The sequence below is a fragment of the Taudactylus pleione genome, unplaced genomic scaffold, assembly GCF_031769625.1.
Source record: "Taudactylus pleione unplaced genomic scaffold, aTauple2 ptg000541l, whole genome shotgun sequence".
Lineage (NCBI taxonomy): Eukaryota > Metazoa > Chordata > Amphibia > Anura > Myobatrachidae > Taudactylus > Taudactylus pleione.
In genome coordinates, this window is record NW_028284943.1 from 538,730 (window position 1) to 557,258 (window position 18,529).

Sequence of the window (18,529 nt, forward strand, 5' to 3'; positions counted from 1 at the left end):
TATGCATTGAGCTATACTCAGGCAAGCCACTTACACACATCTGTATACCAAGACAATTACATAGCATAAATAAGGGCAAAACATGAGAAACTATTAACTAGGTACCTTTTTTTCAGAGATGGACTTCCTCAGATCAGCACGGTCCCCACTACGTGCAGACACCACCTGAGAAAGACCGGCCACCCACATGGAGAGTTTCTTCAAGTCATTCATCTGCTTCTCTTTTTCCTCCTCAATAACTTTCTGTAAATATACAATCGAAAAAAAACACAAAAGAACGGCATCCTATTAGCAGCACTAAAGTAGCACTGCTAATAGATTGTCGCTGGGCTATCCAATTAGTCCCGAAGTGTTACCCAATGCCGCCACTTACCGTGGATTTTTTTCGGGACCTGGTGTCCCAAAAAAACCCACAAAGTGTAGTTTTGTTACCGCCACAATAGCGAAAACTCATAGGTCTGTGAACTTATCAGGGATGCTGTGTGTTTTCAGACAGAATAGGGGAAAAATGGGGGAAAAAAAACAGGGATTATCTGCAAAAAAATATATTTTTTTTGCAGATTGCGGCTATTTGAATACCAGCTATAGAGTTGCTAACCCCTGTCTCTTCCTCATTATTCTGCTAGACACTCAGTTGTTCTAGTCAAGCCCCGAAGGACAGAACCAAAGAAAAATACTAAAAAGGAAGATAAAAAATCTCCCTAAAAAAAAAAAAAAGGATTCAACTCTGGTAAGCTTAAAAACACTAGAACTAGAGCATAAAAGGGTGTGTGCATGAAGGGTTTCCTTTATCAACCCTTTGAGGGACACTGGGCTCTGGGAATGTACTGAAGCTGCTCCATCGAGTGGGGTGTTGTAGTGCAGAATTTAGTGAATTAGCCACTAATGTGCAAATTTTTTAAGAGGCAAAGCCAACCTGGTTTTGCCTTTTACAAAAAAGTTATGGTAGGTATCAGGGATACCATGGGGATATGTAGTTGGAGTGATCCAGGCACCAAACAGTTAAGCTTTCAGCTCCCAGGATGCCTCTGGTCCTCCTCCACATATACTCCGCCCCACAGGCATTCAGTTTTGTAAACAAGCCCAAGGCAGGAGAAGGAAAGAGAAGGAAGAATAATGTAAACACTCTCACACAAGATGAGGGAATCCGTGACCGAAAGAAAAAATACCCAATACAGCCAGGTGCGTCAGGGTGGGTGCCCTGTGGACCCTATGGACTTCGAAGAAAAAGAGTTAACAAAGGTAAGTCTACCATAACTCTTATTTTCTTCTTCAGGGTCCATAGGGATCCACAGGGATACCATGGGGATCTCCTAAAGCAGTTCCCCTGGGATGCTCATGAGCAGAAAGGAAAACCCGCCGCCCAAAGGAAGCATCCTGAGAGGCAAAAGTATCAAAGGCGTAGAACCTAAGAAAAGTGTGGACAGAAGACCACGTGGCTGCCTTGCACAATTGTTCAGCAAAGGCACCACGACAAAACGCCCACGATGGTCCCACAGACCGGGTAGAATGTGCTGTTACAGTGTTTGGAAAAGGGAGATCAGTCTACGTGTAAACCTGAGAGGTAGTCGTACGCAACCCATCAAGCAAGAGTTTATTAGCTGGCCAGCCTCATTTGTGAAATCCATATAACACAAAAAGAGCGTCTGATTTTTGTATGATCCACATAGATACGGAGAGCACATACAGGAAGGCTTCATCTACAGGAAGATCTGAAGACTGAAAAGCTGGAACAACAATCTCTTCTTTTACATTAAAACGTGACACTACCTTAGGAAGGTAACCCACCCGTGTACGGAGAACAGCTCTATCCTGGTGAAAAATCAAAAAGGGGAAGTGACAAGAGAGCCGTACCTGGGGACCTTGGGATTGTGACATGAGACCATGAGGTCTACGTCTGGTAGGCCCCATTTGTTCACCAGGAGTTGAAAAACTCCCGGATAGTGCCCCCACTATCCGGCATGTATGTCCTGATGATTTAGGAAGTCCGCTTCCCAGTTGAGGATTCCCGGGATGAATATTGCCGACATAGCCGGAAGACAATGTTCCGCCCAGATCAGAATGTTTGTCACTTCCCTCATGGCTGCGTTACTTTGTGCGCCTCCCTGATGATTGAGATAGGCTACTGTGGTCGCGTTGTCTGACTGGATATGGACCGGCCTGCCTTGGAGAAGGTCCAGTGCCAGGATGAGTGCTTTGTATACTGCGCGCAGCTACAGAATGTTATGGGCAAGTGACTTTGCTGCTTTGTCCATCTTCCCTGAAAGTATGATGACCTGCCACCGCCCCTTAACCGCGAAGACTGGCGTCAGTGGTGAGGAGCACCCAATTTGGAATCTAAAATAGGCAACCCTTGACCAGATGAGCGTTTTGTAGCCACCACAAGAGAAAGAGACGAATCTCAGGAGTGAGAAGGATCCTTTGGGACCGTATTAGATTATACTGCCCGTTTCATCGGGAGAGGATCAATTGTTGCAGAGGCCTGGAGTGGAACTGAGCATATTCCACCATGTCAAAGGTGGATACCATTGATCCCAGGACCTGCATCGCTGATAGAATGGATACCTCTCGCTTGCAGAGCAATTTGCGTACTCGCAATATTAGGGCTGAAGTCTTGTGCTCTGGTGGAAACACCCTTTGTGCTTGGGAATCCAAAAGTGCCCCCAGATGTACCATCTGCTGTATTGGAGAAAGAGAGGATTTCTTCCAATTGATGATCCTGCCATGCTTCTGTAGGCAGCCAATGGTCAGTTGGAGATGGTGTTGCAGAACAGCTGGAGACTGAGCCAATATCAGAAGGTCATCCAGGTATGGCAGTATTCGGATTCCCTGACGCCTGAGGTAGGCTGTTGTAGCCGCTAATATTTTGGTGAAGACCCAAGGGGCCGTTGATTGACCAAAGGGCATTGCCTGAAATTGGTAATGTTGTTCCAGGACAGCAAACCGTAAAATAAGTAATAGGCACATGCAGATATGTATCCTGAATGTCCAGGGAAGCCATAAAATCTCCGCCAAAATAATTGACCGAAGAGTTTGCATACGGCATTTTGGTACATGGATAAACTTGTTGAGGGTTTTCAGATTTAGAATAGAGCGATGAGACCCATTTGGTTTCTGAACCATAAATAGATTGGAGTAATAACCCCTTCCTTGTTTGACCCACAGGAACCGGGATTATCATCCCTTCCCTCAGCAGGAAGCAAATGGTCTCCTGGAGGGCCAAGACCTTGATAGAATCTGATTGGGGGAGTTGTGCAAAAAACATCTGGGGGAGATGCTTCTGGAAAGTGAGGGCACACCCCTGAGAGACCACTTCTCGGACCCAGGCATCTGTTGTTGTTGTTTGATGCCAGTGGTCCGCAAATTTAAGTTGTCCTCCCACCCTAGGATCTCCCAGTAGGAGGCCTGCCCCATCAGGCAGAGGGTTTGTCATCCGGCTTAGAGACTGGAAGTCTGACCAGCCAAGACCTCTTAGCTTGCTGCTTGGTGGTCCTGCGGGAACTAGACGGTCTGGAGGATGACTGTCCTTTTGCTCTTCCCTGAGGGTGAAAGGACAAAAAAGAAGACTGCCTAGACTTTGATGTAGCGGTTGATGGCAGACCTGCAGATTTTGAAGCTGCCAGAGTAGCCACTATCTTATCCAATTCTGCTCCAAAAAGTAAGTTTCCATAAAAAGGTAAGGATTGCAGAGACTCCAGAGACTTCTTGGATCCTGTATCTGCTTTCTAGGACCTAAACCAAAAGGGCCCTACAGGCAACAACCGAAGCTGCCGATCTTTAGAAGCCAGGTGCCCAGCATCTATTGCAGCTTCTCCCAAATAGGAGGCCGCTTCCCGTATGTGGGAGATATATGACAGCTGTTCTCTGGTAGCATTTGGTAGAGTATCCTCCAATGTCCCGTCCATTCTTCAACAGCCTTGGATACCCAAGCCGCAGCCATAGGTGGCCGAGTAACAGCTCCAGACAATGAAAACACAGATTTAGGACATGTTTCAAGTATTATATCTGTAGGATCTTTAAAGGAGGATGCTGACGGGTATAGGCAACGTAGCACTCCTGACTAAATGTGTCACATGAGCATCCACAGTAGGAAGGACCTCCCACTTAGTACATTCAGTAGGTGGGAAAGGATACAAAGATGTTAATCTTTTTGTAACATGGAACCGCTTATCCGGATTACTCCATGCTTCTTCCATAAGTTAAGTGAGCTCAGACTTAGGAAAACTCAGCTTTTACCACCTTCTGGTGTTTAAACACTGGAGCATTAGGTCTAGGACTGGCTCATCATCCTATATATTTAGGATTGATTTGACCACCCTCAGTTGACATCCACTGTAGAACGATGGTCCTCCTCTCCTGAGATAGACCGTGGAGAAGAACTTGGCACATCATCTGAATCCTCCGATGATGCGTCTGAATCTACATGCTGAGCAGACTGATAAAATTATATTGTCCGCTTAGGTGTTTTAGCGGCTACCGGTCTGTTGGCATGCAACATTAGTTGAAACGCAGCAGCTGACAAAGCCGTACTCTGACTTGAGTGGGCATAAAAATCCATCCAGTATGTATGTACAGGGGGGACAAACACAGCAGGCTGGAACTGCTGTGGGTATCCCATTAAAGGAGGCAGCATGGGAGTAGCCAAATGGTCCACTAGCTGCATCATAACCTGAGACAAGGAGGACACCCAAGATGGCTCCTGTACAGGGGCTGGTAGACTGGACTGGTGAGGTGGTTCTTATAACAAACAGCACACAAACCATCCTGTATAAAGTCTTGAGGGGACAAGCCCACCAAACAACTTTTAAATGAAACCAGCACCGGGGCCTAAGTTTCCTGTTTACCCTTATTCTTAGACATAATAAAATAACCTCCTATTCTCTAGGGCTGCTACTGACACAAGAGTGCCATACTTTGAGCACACAAGCACACATATCTATCGAATCTTATATAATAAAATAAGTGCAAATGTGACTGCTTTCACAAATAACAATACATGTGAAGTACAATTTGAAAAGAAAAAATATTCCCCACACACCTGTAGTAAAGGGTTGAGGAGAAATAGTAGTGATAGTTATATCTTACAGTAGAGAAAATAAAAGGCAGTAACAACACAGCAGAGCTAGCAAAAGTCACATGCAATGCATATACAATAAATTTGCAATGGGCCCTGAATCAACTACTCAAAAACACAAGCTTGGTAGGATTTTGAGCACTGTATAACCTGGCCTCTGGGGAGAGGTGTACAGTAACACTAGACCCAAACCTGCAGAGACCAGCAGCTTCAGCACAACAATGATAGTGGTCGCTGTGCATCTCATATACAGAGGAGGGTAGCAGGAGCAACCCAGACGCGGGAAAACCTCAGCTGGATCGGCTTCTGGGCTGGGGGAGGGGCTGCCGGGGAGAGCCTACCTCCCCCCTATGCTGTAACAACTCCCGGGTGCACTGGCCTTATACATGGCCATCGCCACTGTCCCCAATGCCATACTGACTTGCGCCGGAGGTCTAGTGGGGGAGCGGACGCAGCAGTTGCCCCACTACAGTGACCTATGGCAGGTCTCCAACCGCCGGAGGTATGGGGAACCACCTTACCAGCGTCCCCGTGCTTTAGGCTGCAGTCCTGGGTCCCTGCATCGCCGCTAGCCAAGCTCTGCTGGCGTCTGCTGAAATCACCTGTCCGACTACTGGTGTTGCGGCACCGGTAGCAGCAGCACAGACGTCTAGCGCTGCTTGCTCTAAAGTCAAGTAAAATAAAACAACACATAAAATAAAAAGTATGGGACTGCCTGAGCAGTCCCAGTTATGAAAAGGTGCATCTGAATCCTGCCGCACCAAACTGTAAACTGAATGCCTGTGGCCAGGGGAGGGGGAATATGTGGAGAAGGACCAGAGGCATCCTGGGAGCTGAAAGCTTAATTGTTTGGTTCCTGGATCACTCCAACCACATTTTTCCATGGTATCCCTGTGGATCCCTATGGAAGAAATTGGCATTTTGAATCAAGTGGTTAAATTGACAAAATCTTATGACTGCATGCAACTTGCAGGCTATTACATTTACCCTATGTTCTATAAATCCGACTTCCTGACCTCAGAAGTTGTTCTCACTAGTTCTCTACAGTTTTGTTGACCCAGCTCAATGTTAAACTGGGTCTCAGCACCATTCGCTACATACTGTATACTGAAGGTAGTTAAGAATTGTCTCGAATTTGCGATCCACACTATCCATAAACTCTGGATTTGGTGTACTGGAGGCCTTTGACCAGGGCCGCAGCTAGGGTAGTGCAGCCGGTGCCATCACACAGGGCACCACAGGGCAGGGGGTGCTGTTTGGGTCTGTCAAATTTCTGTTTATTATCATTCTTGCTTGTAGCTTCCCCTTATTTCATCCCCAGCATCTCCTGGCCTCTACTATCTCTTCCCAGGCACTGCCCCATGAAGCCATGGCCCTTTTGTGGGTGCATTATGTCCCTTTGAATAATGAGGGGGGCGCCAATGCTCTTTCTGGCACAGGTAACCAAAAAGTCTAGTTACGGCTCTGCCTTTGACAATTGCGCTATAGGGGTATGATTGTAGGTGAAGTTTTCCCTTTTATCCAAATCCTGTTTTGGTGACAGATAAAGTACAGGTTGAGTCTCCCATATCCAAATATTCCGAAATACGGAATATTTTCAGCATGACTGAGATAATGAAACCTTTGATTTTTGATGGTTTAATGTACATAAACTTTGTCTAAGGCACAAATTATTAAAGAGATTGTATAAAATAACCTTCAGGCTGTGTGTATAAGGTGTATATGAAACATAAATGAATTTCATGCATGTACACAAACTTTTTTTGATGCACAAAATTATAAAAAATATTGTCTAAAATGACCTGCAGGCTGTGTGTATAAGGTGTATATAACACATAAATGCATTCTGTGTGTATATTTGGTTCCCATTTCCAAGACATTTCATTATAATATGCAATTATTCCAAAATACGGACTATTCCGATATCCAAAATACTCCTGGTCCCAAGCATTTTGGATATGGGAGACTCAACCTGTATCTGTAATCTGTATGTAACCTTGTCAAAATAGTCATATTCTTGAAAGTCTGATTTTTCTGCAACGTATCCTTCTCAGGAGGAGCACTCAGATCAGATTTAGGGCCATATTCAATTTGCGGTGAAAATGGCCGTTTTTTTCGCCATACATGAAAACGGACATTTTTTACCAAAAAAAAGGCGATAATTTCGCCAGAAAACAGGAGAAAACGCAATTGGCAAAAAAAAAAAACTGGAGAAAAGTTCTCTCCATCCCAGACCAGGCGCAAAAAAATGCAAAATCCCTATTTTTGGCTAAAAATGTGGGGATTTCTTTCAGAACCCTTTGGACACCCCCCCATCCCCCTAATGATAAATTACCCCCCAAAAAAATCGTAAGTTGCGCACTTTGGCAAAAAATTACCGCGCAAATTTTGGGTAAAAAAATTAAAATAAACGTTGAAAATGGATTTAACGTATTGGGTCTGATTTTTCACGGGGCACTATGGAAGTGTTTTAAACAGCGTACGCTGTCGCAGCTGGCGGTTTTTTATGATTTTTAAAATTAAGTTTTTACGACACGAAAATATACTTGCACGCATTTTAACGTACCCCCAATTACATGGAACAGTAACTCCTTGGAAAAATTGCTTTGTATCATTTTCAACGGTTTTTAATTTTTTTTCATCCAAAATTGCGCAGTCGTTTTTCGCCAAAGTGCCCAACTTACAAATTTTTTGGGGGGTAATTTATCATTAGGGGGGATGTATAAAGGGTTCTGAAAGAAAGCCCCACATTTTTAGCCGAAAATAGGGATTTTGCATTTTTTTCCGCCTGGTCTGGGATGGGGAAAACTTTTCTCCAGTTTTTTTTTTGCCTGCTTTTTGGCGAAAATATCGCAGTTTTTGTGTTATTTTTTAAAAACGGGCATTTTCGCCGCTAATTGAATACGGCCCTAAGTGAGAAAATAGGTATCTAAAATACTCTCTAAGGGGGAATTCAATTCAATTGATGTGCACCATAGAAGTGCGAGGGAAAACTTGCGATGTTAACACTACCGTAATTTGTCAATATGCGCGCAGCCGGGCATCATATTGTGCCGAACTGAATTCCCTCGTAAGAAGGAGGAAACTCTGATTAGACTTTACACCATTTTGGCCAAGTAATGCAACCAAATCGGTTCCTCTTGTAGCTTCAGGTCTCAGGCAGCCCAGCACTGCCCGAGTTTATTAGTCTCTTCTGCAGTAAAGTAGCAATTAAAAATATAAAATAAAATGAAAGTAGCATATTAGGCTCCCACAGCAGCCTAATACCTACCATGTTGTTTGGGCTCTCTTAAAAAAAAAAAAAAAAAAAAAAAAAAAAAAGTGTACAACAGGATGGGACTATTGAAGAGGAAGTTAACACTTCAGTATATTTAAAGTACCAACGTCATTATCCCCAGGGTTCAGTGGCCCCAATGGGATGAAAGAGAAATAATATCAGATATATGCTGACAGTGGAAGCAGATTTGTCCTCCGCATAGAAGTTGTTTAGAAATTAATTAGGAAGAGGTTGAAATGATTTCCATATGCAATAGTGATCACTAAAAGCGATAACACTGCTGTATTTTAACTATATTAGAAATAAGTCAACTAAAATTATACTCACAAAGCCTCCATCAGGAGTTTTGTCTACCCTGTTTTTAAGCAAAATTTTATTCTTCAGCTCTTCTAGATGGGGCATTTGTAATTAATTTGATGCAATGTTTATAGTTTCCTGGGTGGAGAGAGACCATTAATTCTACTATAGTTATTGACATTCTTACTAAAACATATAAAGCATCACTTGTCTGTACATTCTACACATCACATTTTGCTATGCTCAAAAAACTTAGTGTTGGGACACCAACTCAAAAGACCACAATCTCAAAAGCATTCCCAGTGGATACTTGTTTAAACATTATCCACACACTTCAATTCACTAGTCCAACTGCCATATGCATCTGGTGATAATTCTATTATTACCAGTGATTTATATAGCACACACATATTCTGCAGCGCTTTATTGAGAATATTTGGCCATTCACATCAGTGGAGCTTACAATCTAAATTTCCTAACATACACACACGGGTTAATTTTGTTGGGATCCAATTAACCTACCAGTATATTTTTAGAGTGCGGGAGAAAACCAGAGCACCCAGAGGAAACTACACACAGTTAGAGCTGTAGAGGGAATTGAACCCACGACCTCAGTGCTGTGAGGCAGTAGTGCTAACTATTACATGGTCTGTGCTGCCCAATTCTAGGTGTTATTGTCCATATAATGGAAGAAAGAGAGACCATGGCACTCTACAAAGCTTTACCTCTTCTTCCTTAAGTCTCCGCAGGGAGTCGCTGATGTACTTGACATGCTGAGTAGTCAGAGTTACCAAAGCAGTGTAGCGAGTGCGGAGATCCATAAACTGAATAGAAATGGGTAGAGTGAGGACTTGTTGTGGGCAGGTGCTTATGACATGAAAAAGACATTATCTGCAGCTAGTTACCTCTTGCGTTATGACATCAGAGGACGACAACATTCGTCTGCGTTTCATTGGTGACTTCTGCTGTGATTCTACAAAAGCCTTGTAGGTCATCAACTGTAGTTCATAATCCTGTGTTAAAAGAAAACATTTTAGTAGACCTAGAGATATGGCCACTAAATGCACTACTACAGATAGTCTATGTATATTAAGTGTTACATTGCTTAAACAAAAATATCTAGAGCTGCAGTGAAACAAACTGCGCAGAAATTGCCAGATTGCGCTCTATGTTACTAACCTTCACAGACACAGAGTACTGCTGGGACAGAGTCTGACACTCATCCAGGCGAGACTGATTCCGCTCTATTTCAGCCACCAGTGCCTTAGAAATTAGAAATATTTATCAGTGTACAGCACTCAATGAACTGATGAAAGAAAATGTAGTGATCAGACATCCTTTAACCAAAGTATTCTATAGAGGACCAAAGGCTGAATGTTAGTACCTGGTCAGTATGGATAATTTGTGTACAGACAGGTTTTCGTATTCAACACACAGTGGAAACATTATATAAAGAACTCAATAGGGCATTGTAGCACGAATGAAGGCCCCTATGAGCCGCTGCATGGAGTCTACCAATGTCTGGATTTGTGTAGGACATCTGCACTATTCCAAAATAAAATCATTCAAAGGAAGCCTGGTTGATGACGGTGGAAAACAAGTTCTAAGCTATTGTTCACAAATATCCCATAAATGCTCACTAAACTAAACTAGACTAAAGCTAGGTATACACCTACAATTATCAGGCTGATCACCTGATATTGGCTGATCGGACCGATAAATGTATATTTATGTATGCAGGAGCATTAGCCGATAAATGGCTTAAACCTCTCCTGCAAACTGTCAGATCGGGAGGTCGTATCTTATAAACAGTTTAATATTTCAGATGGCCGACCTACCAAACCATTGAAGATCGTACACAGAGAGCTAGAAATAGGATCATAGCATGTATCTGATCTGCCGAGCGATCGGCGTATAGTGTACCAGGCCATGACATATGGATAACATCAGCCACATAACAACTGGGCAACCACATGTGCTCTGTGGATTGGAATACAGTGATCCTGGAAAATAAATTTATGCTATAACATGGAGTGCAGATAATAACTATGTACCTTTAAGAAGCGATTAGCAATGATCTTTATATCTAATGGAATGGCTCCATCCAAATCAGGTCAAGATACCATGGTACATTGCAGAACCGCCATAAGCCTTCACGGTTGATAACTTTCAGCTATTGCGTTTTATAAGAGTATGCCACACCTGCACGTGTTCATTTGTCACGAACGTGGTGAAGGAGGATTCATCTGATCATATAATCTCACCCACTGCTCACTATTCTATTGTCTAATCTCTTGGCACCACTGAACTTGCAATTGTGAACACTGTCAGGTGTGATGAGGTTCAGGTTTATGCGCTGTGCTTGGCTATCGCATCCTGCTTTGTGTCATTTCTGTTCAACAGGTTTTATTAAATTGGCTGCTCACATCAATGTTTGAAATTTCTAGTCAAATGATATGCAGCTGCTCTCCAGTTTTGCCATGCACTTCGAATTAATGGACACAACAAATTTGGAGTATGTGCTTCACCCACTGTTGTCCTGTGTTCACGAACGGCCGAGGAGGAAATCACGGTCTAAGGCAGACTTACTCCATTTCAAATTTATTCTCTCAACCTACAGTGCTGCCCTTTCCTTTTCTAAACAGTTGTTTTCAAGAATTTCATCTCATCCCCTTCCTCAAACCCCCGCTGTTTTGTTCGTCACTTTCAATTCCCTCCACTGGCCACCACCTCCTCACTCACTGCTCTTGACTTTGCCACCTACTTAATAAATTAACTCCATATGTCAGGACACTCAGCACTCCACCTCTCCTTTCCTAGACCACCCCTCCCCATCCATCATACCATCCCTGACATCTTTCTCTCCTGTATCTGGAGAGGAAGTCATGGCCCTCATCCGTTCCCTTCTGTCTCCCCCCTTGTCCTTATCCCCTCCTGTCTCATATGCTACCTCTCTCCTTCTGCCTGTTCCCCATCTTGCCCACTTCCTCCCTCTCCCTCTCATCAGGCACTGTCCCTTCTGCATTCAAGCATGCCCTTGTTTCCCTCATTCTTAAAAAAACATATTCTTGATCTGAACACTCTCCCCAACTAACAACCAAGGTTCTGTTCTTGGACCTCTCGTATTCTCCCTCTATACTACCTTTTTAGGCGAACTCCAACTCTTTTGGCCGCCAATATCATCTCTATGCTGATATTACTCACATCTACCTTTCCTCTCCACGATCTCTTCCTGATGTCCTAGTGCTTTCTTAAACTTAACATGTCAAAGACTGAGCTGATCATCTCCCCACCTTCCCAAATAACCTCACTGTCCATAATTTCATCATCTATTGACGGCACAACCATCTCCTCTAGCCCCCAAGTGCGCCGTCTTGGAGTTATCCTTTACGCATCTGTCTCCTTCAAGTCACACATTCTGTACCTTTCGCAGTCCTGCAGTTTCCATTTAAAAAATATTTTCAAGATCAGACCCTTTCTCATCCGGGAAGCTACCAAGACCCTCATCCATTCACTGGTGGTCTTCCTGTTTGGACTGTTGTAATCTCCTCCTATCTGGCCTCCCGGACTCCCACCTCTCTCCACTCCAATCTGTCCTCAATGCTGCTGCTGGGCTCATCTTCCTCTCCAAACGTTCTACATCTGCCTGCCCTCTCCTACAAGTCCTACACTGTCTCTCCCTCTGCTTCAGAACTCAATTCAAACTTCTCACACTCACTTACAAAGCCCTCAACCCAATCCTCCTCATTACATCTGACCTTTTCTCCCTTCACACACCTGCCCGCCAACTTCACTCCAAAAATACATGTCACCTCTCCTGCCAAATGATTACTTCCTGTCTCCAAGATTTTGTCAGTGTTGCTCCCCACCTTTGGAATTCTCCCCCTCTCCATCACACACTCCACCACTCTAATAATCTTAACAGGCTCTCAGGACCCACTTTTTTATCAAAGCTTCCAGCTCTCATCCTAACCCATGGTCCTTCCTCACTGTGTACATCAATCTGTGTCACCCCTGTCTGTTTGCCCCTCCCCTTTAGAATGTAAGCTCTCACGAGCAGGGCCCTCTTCCCTCATGTGCTTCTCCTTTCCCTTACTTATACTATAATTTACTCCTCACAATGGCACCTAACTCTTGGTTGCTGGTGCCCTGCTGCTTATTAGTGTTATGATCGCTAATGCAGCAATGTTTATAATCCTTGTCCTGCATTGTTTAGTACTGTTAATAATGGTTTTCTAGTGTACTCATTTGATTATGTACTTTGTTAGGAGCTGCAGAACCCTTGTGGGGCCATATAAATAATGGATAATAATAAATAAGTTTTTTCCACCTTAAATGATGTTGCCCATAACCTTTAGCAAGTTCATTTGTTTTGGTCAATGAAGCATTTTTATGCATTATGCATCCTGACCATACCAAGATGTTATTTGCTTAATTAGTACATGACCTACACCCGCACAGGAGCTCTTGCTTTTAATATGCTTGGTATCCTCCATTCACCCAAATGTTTCCCTGTTTCCTTGTACCTGATCACCTGTGGTACATAACATAATGAAGGTAAAGTAGACGCAAGCCGTCGGACACTCTCTGAAGTAGACTCAAGCCGTCTAACACTCTCTGACCCAAATGCAACATGAAGTGTGAAGTATAAGCTTTCCCCCATTTACCGTTTGCTGATTCAGCTGCTCAGACAAGACTCTCCTGTCCTCGGACTGTCCAGGTTTCATCATCTCCTGCTGTGATTTTGTTGCCTCTATCCACTGGATCAGGCTGATGTGACGCTCCCTATAACTTTTCAGCACTTCTCGAACTATAGCCAATTCTAACTGCCTGATTAAATTGAAAAAAATAAATAAATGAGACCACTTGTCATCTCAAAGTGATGGGGAAAAAAGGAAGCATAAAGAAAATACCGTGATTCAAGCTGGTTGCGCACTCCACTCCATCGCTCCCGCAGTTTTTCTGTTCTGTCTTGATAATGATCTACATCAAGGCTGCGTTCTTGGGTTTTCTGATTTAGGCGTTCTCTTGCTTCTTTCGTTTTGGCAAGCTCCTCTTCCAGTGCAAAAATTACATTGTCTTTGTCTATTGCCTCCATCTGCCATTGCTGAAAAAGCAACAAGTTCATATTAATTACAACATTTTATAGAGGCTGCTCTAAATTAATGGGACAGATCTTTCCTACCTGTAGCAGGTCCTGCTGACCCTGAATAGCAGACAGATCTGCTGGGATCGTATCCTCCTGACTTAGCCGGGTTTCAAATCCTTTCACCAAAGTTTCTGCTCCCAGCAGACTCCGAATAACCACATCTACTGTCTTTAGTCTATAAATGTGTATATAAATTGTCAACAAATATCTAAAAATTGACATAACTTAACTAGGATAGAGATCAATTAATATCATAGCTAAAAGTATATTTATACTATATAACTTACAAAGTCAATTGATACAGATTTGCATCACATTTCATATATAGAGCTGGAAAGAGTATTTTTGGTCACTTTCCATTGAATCTTCTTTCGTTAAGCAGGCTGGCACTTAAACTAGAATCTGTAACTTTAAATATAAGCTCCTCTCCTCCGCAACTCCCCACAAACCAGTGCACCTTAAAAAAAGCCCGGTAGGAGAAGCAGTAACCCAGTGAAAAAGATGACAGACATAATCCTGCGGGAGGGAACGCAGTGTCCCCCAGTCTGCTTAAGAGAAAAGGATTCAACCATAAGTGACCAAACATTCTTTTTTTTTTCTCTGGCGGCTAGGCTGGAGGACACTGGACCATGGGACGTTCAACGAATGCTCAGGCTACCTGACCGAAGAACAGTACGCCCAAAGTGGCCACTTGCCAAATCACAGCAGAATGGAGGAAGCCTATCACTCCCTCCATCCAGTTACCTCCACCCAGAATTTGTCACGTTTACAGAATGGAATAATGGTCTAGTTTCCTTAATAACACCTTCCCTCTAAAAGATGGGAACCCTGGACTTCACATTTTAACATTCATCCCATCCTCATTGGGGTACTTTATCTTTATGCCTGTTATAGCCCCAAACAATTGAACATTAATCGCTTTCATTTTTGTCAACCCATGTGGAACTTCTACTTGGATCCTTTCTTAGTTCTGCGAGTGCCGCATTACATTTCCCTCTGACACCTTATAAGCTGCTGCTTCGTAAGTATAGCCACATGTGTTTCCCTTGCTCGACATGTTCATGTTGTATTTTTATTTGCTGCATGTATTACATGATTATGTACTCCGTTGTTCTACTTTATAAATAAAGTCCTTAAAATAAGACACAAATGGACAGAAGGAGAGATAAAAATAAGAGACATGGACACAGCTGGTGGAGACCAGGACAGAAGAGAGAGAGACTGAAGGATGCATAGAAAGCCATAAACTTTACATGAGTTTATTTAGTAATTTTTACCATCTAAAATTGAAATACATTTATAATACACTGCAAAATACAGTAAAATTCTCTAAGCAATACAGCGATACAGTGCACTCACTTTTCCAAGAAGACAGAAGACAAGCCATAGACCTGGTCCATTTTCCCTACTATAAGATCAAGCTGAGAGCGAACATTTGGGGTACTGGAGCCAGATGGAGACATATGCAGGAAATGGTCACAGCGCTCAGATACCAGCGATAATTCAGATTTTATTCTCTTCAACTCGTCCTGCATCCTCTAAGGGAGAATATGAAACGGAGAAAGTCAGTGAAAATACCCAATACGAGCCAGGAAACTACAAGCTGAAACTTTGCTGACCTCTTGCTCAGATATGCGTACAGCATTTTCATGTACGGCGTCTCCATCACTGCCTGAAGGACTCTGCAATCTCCTCACCAGTCTCTGTTCACAGTCCTCCAAGTACAGACGAATGTTTTGGAGCTCTGATAAATAGGTTTGTGCCACAGACTCATCTTTATCTTCTACACAGATGGCGATAAAAAAAGCATGAATAACTACATGCACAATTGTTTCTGTAGCCAAACACTCCATTTACAGCATCTATATTTTCCAACTCATAATATCCTTCAGAATTCATGAAGCAGTGATAGCTTGGTTGGCTCCCTGCATGCTGTAGCATTCATTCTGAAGTCTGGCATGGAAAGCACCTACAGGTGTCTATTCATTTCGAGTCCAGAGCTCAGTACACAAACCTATCGCCACGGAGGGTAATACAAGTGCTATCATACATTGCTAATACCATCCAGATAAGTGGCTATTACAGTTTCAATCAGTACTTTATTAAATATTGAACGTAATATTGTATTATGAAGTGGTCTCTAATACAATTCTGTGATCTACTCTGCAGCAATAGATTGACTATCCCTGAAACATATAGAACTAGTAGTACTTGATAAACACATCCAACATTAACTTCCTGATTCCTGGAAGCATTTATTGGTAACCATTGCAGATCAGGGAGTATGACCAATCATTTAGATTATGTAACACATTTAATCAAGGGTGTTCCTCACTACATACAGTACTACACTATTACGCTTCTAACTTCTCTCTACACATGAGTGCAATAGATATATACAGTACATATCTTTCAGATAGTGCATTTAATGACTCTTTCAGTGCTCCTAGAACAGTAATGGTAGTATTATAAACTCGCATTAATAATCTTTGTATATTGATCTTACGGAGCAGTGTATGTAGCAATAAAACTACACATGAGATAATCATACATCATCTTAGTTACACAACAAAGTTACACAACAAAATCCTTTAAAATGTGGACGTTAACTAAACTAGGAGTTCAGTAATATTGACTGTAAAAGTTGACTCTCCTAATGCAGTCTGCTTCTCACCGGCCTCTATAAGGTCCACTAGCTTTCGGCACTGCTCTTTACAGGCCTCCACCTCCTGCTCCATGCTGAGGCGATCGGTTGGTGAGAATATTTGTGAGTCTTTGCTTTCTTCCAGGAAATCATCCAGATGTGACTGAAGACTAGAGAGGGTCTGCAGACGCTCCACCAGTGGCAGAACCTTAAGCTAAGAGCAGAGATGAACCAATAATGAATAACATTTATTAATGGCAGATTATTACACTTTCAATCTTCACAGACAACTTACTTTGTCCATGTTCCAGCTCTGGACTAAATCTATGTCTTTTCGCAGATAATGCCAAGAAATCAAACTCTTTGTATTTACATGTAACTGATGCCAAAGAGCCATCACTTTCTGATACAGCTGTTCCACCCTGCAAAGTTCATGAGGTAAAAAATGAAGGTAACACAATAATTGGAAGCAGTGACCAACACAATGGTAGACCTTTTAATTACCTGCCAGCCATATCTATCGCTTCCTTATTGGGTGGAGGGATGAGGAAGCATACCGATGGTACCATGGCCTCATTTCCAGTAGTGCTAATCACCTTCCATTTTGTCCTTTGAGAGTTATCTTCAAGTACACATTCTTCATTTCTACCGATTGTAATCTGATCAGCAGAACAAGAGCTATGTTATCCCTGCAAACAGGCTTTTCCTCAGCAAATTAATCTTAAAATAAATCTTACCTCTATCTGCCGGTAGTCACATACAGCTCTGACAGGCAGTGTGCCACTTAGACAATGATCTGGGTTCCTTGGCTTTAGCTGGACAATGCTCTTGGATCTCCCCACCAGGCTGGCAACCTTACTCCTAGACTGGATGAGCTGCTCCTTCTCGTCCTAGAAAAAGATTACTATAATCTTATAGGGTGACATTTTCAAAGGAACAATACGAATGCACAGATTTACTAGTGGACAGATAACGGAAGGGTGTGTAATTTCCTCTCACCATGGAATCCTGCAGCATGTCCTCCAATCGGTTCATACTAGTATTCCGGTCACAGGAATATTTCCTCTTGATCGATTCCTGAAGATTTTTCAAATAGACCTCCGATTCCCGTACATCACTGAAGAACTGATGGATGACAATTTGTGATTAGCTTTAAAAAGACAATAGACATACTAAATTAATATGAAAGGAAAATACATTTTACCTGGAAAAAGGCAGAATTTTCCTTTAAATGCTGCTCCACACAAAGACATAACTGTTGTACCCACTGCCATTGGGAAAGAACTGCAGCGCTATATGCCTAGAAATGAAAAGATAAACCATAAAAATCACAGAAAAAATGTTTGTTTAATGTGTTTGGTTCTGTTTTCAGGAATGCACCCTGAGCACCTGTTCAACACCTTCAAATAATGCGCTTAGGATAATTAATTATAGGTAACAGTTACCAACCTGTCCAGAACAAAACAATGTCAGGACAGAGTAAAAGCATTGGCTTAGAAGCCCCCGTTAGCAGAAGGCAACAGAGCATTGACCAGTGCATTCGTTTCTTGAGACCAGTGAAGGTAAAGTGTTTGGCCATTTTTGGACAAGCCCAGATCCTTACATAAAACCCCTAAAGCTGGGTACGCACTAGGTCAACTGATCAGCAGTTCGGCCGACATATCTGATGATTGGTAAATGCATACACTTACCAATCGTCTGTCCGATGTGCCGAGCTTTACATCACAACTGGGCGGGCATTTAAATTTACCCACCCAGTTGAGCTGTCACTCAGCACGTGTACAGGTGACCTGCGGGTCGCCCGTACACACCAGCGCTGATCCGAAATGTCGGTGAACGACATTGTGTGAAACAGCAAACATATCGATTAGTGTGTACCCAGCTAAGTAGTACATCAGGAATAGTTGCCCCCCTTAGAACATCCATCAGAGCCGTAACTAGACTTTTTGGTGCCCTGTGCCAGAAAGAGCATTGGCGCCCCCTCATTTTTCAAAGGGACATAATGCACCCAAAAGAGGGCCATGGCTTCATGGGGAAGGGCCAGGGAAGAGATAGGGGAGGCCAGGAGATGCTGGGGATGAAACAAGA

General features: G+C 42.9%; 1 protein-coding gene across 1 annotated transcript in view; it reads right to left on the bottom strand.

The window, feature by feature from the left end:
* Window positions 1-18,529, bottom strand: part of MACF1 (microtubule actin crosslinking factor 1) — a 269,121-nt gene that overhangs the window by 199,559 nt on the left and 51,033 nt on the right. The window contains exons 19-33 of the mRNA XM_088451201.1: window positions 17,646-17,741; window positions 17,441-17,566; window positions 17,179-17,331; window positions 16,946-17,100; window positions 16,737-16,863; window positions 16,472-16,655; window positions 15,417-15,580; window positions 15,157-15,335; window positions 13,834-13,972; window positions 13,562-13,755; window positions 13,316-13,478; window positions 9,828-9,911; window positions 9,554-9,661; window positions 9,374-9,472; window positions 106-243 (exon numbers count right to left, since the gene is read on the bottom strand). Coding sequence (XP_088307327.1) covers window positions 106-243; window positions 9,374-9,472; window positions 9,554-9,661; window positions 9,828-9,911; window positions 13,316-13,478; window positions 13,562-13,755; window positions 13,834-13,972; window positions 15,157-15,335; window positions 15,417-15,580; window positions 16,472-16,655; window positions 16,737-16,863; window positions 16,946-17,100; window positions 17,179-17,331; window positions 17,441-17,566; window positions 17,646-17,741 — 2,109 coding nt within the window. The remainder of the gene's footprint in view (window positions 1-105; window positions 244-9,373; window positions 9,473-9,553; window positions 9,662-9,827; window positions 9,912-13,315; window positions 13,479-13,561; window positions 13,756-13,833; window positions 13,973-15,156; window positions 15,336-15,416; window positions 15,581-16,471; window positions 16,656-16,736; window positions 16,864-16,945; window positions 17,101-17,178; window positions 17,332-17,440; window positions 17,567-17,645; window positions 17,742-18,529) is intronic.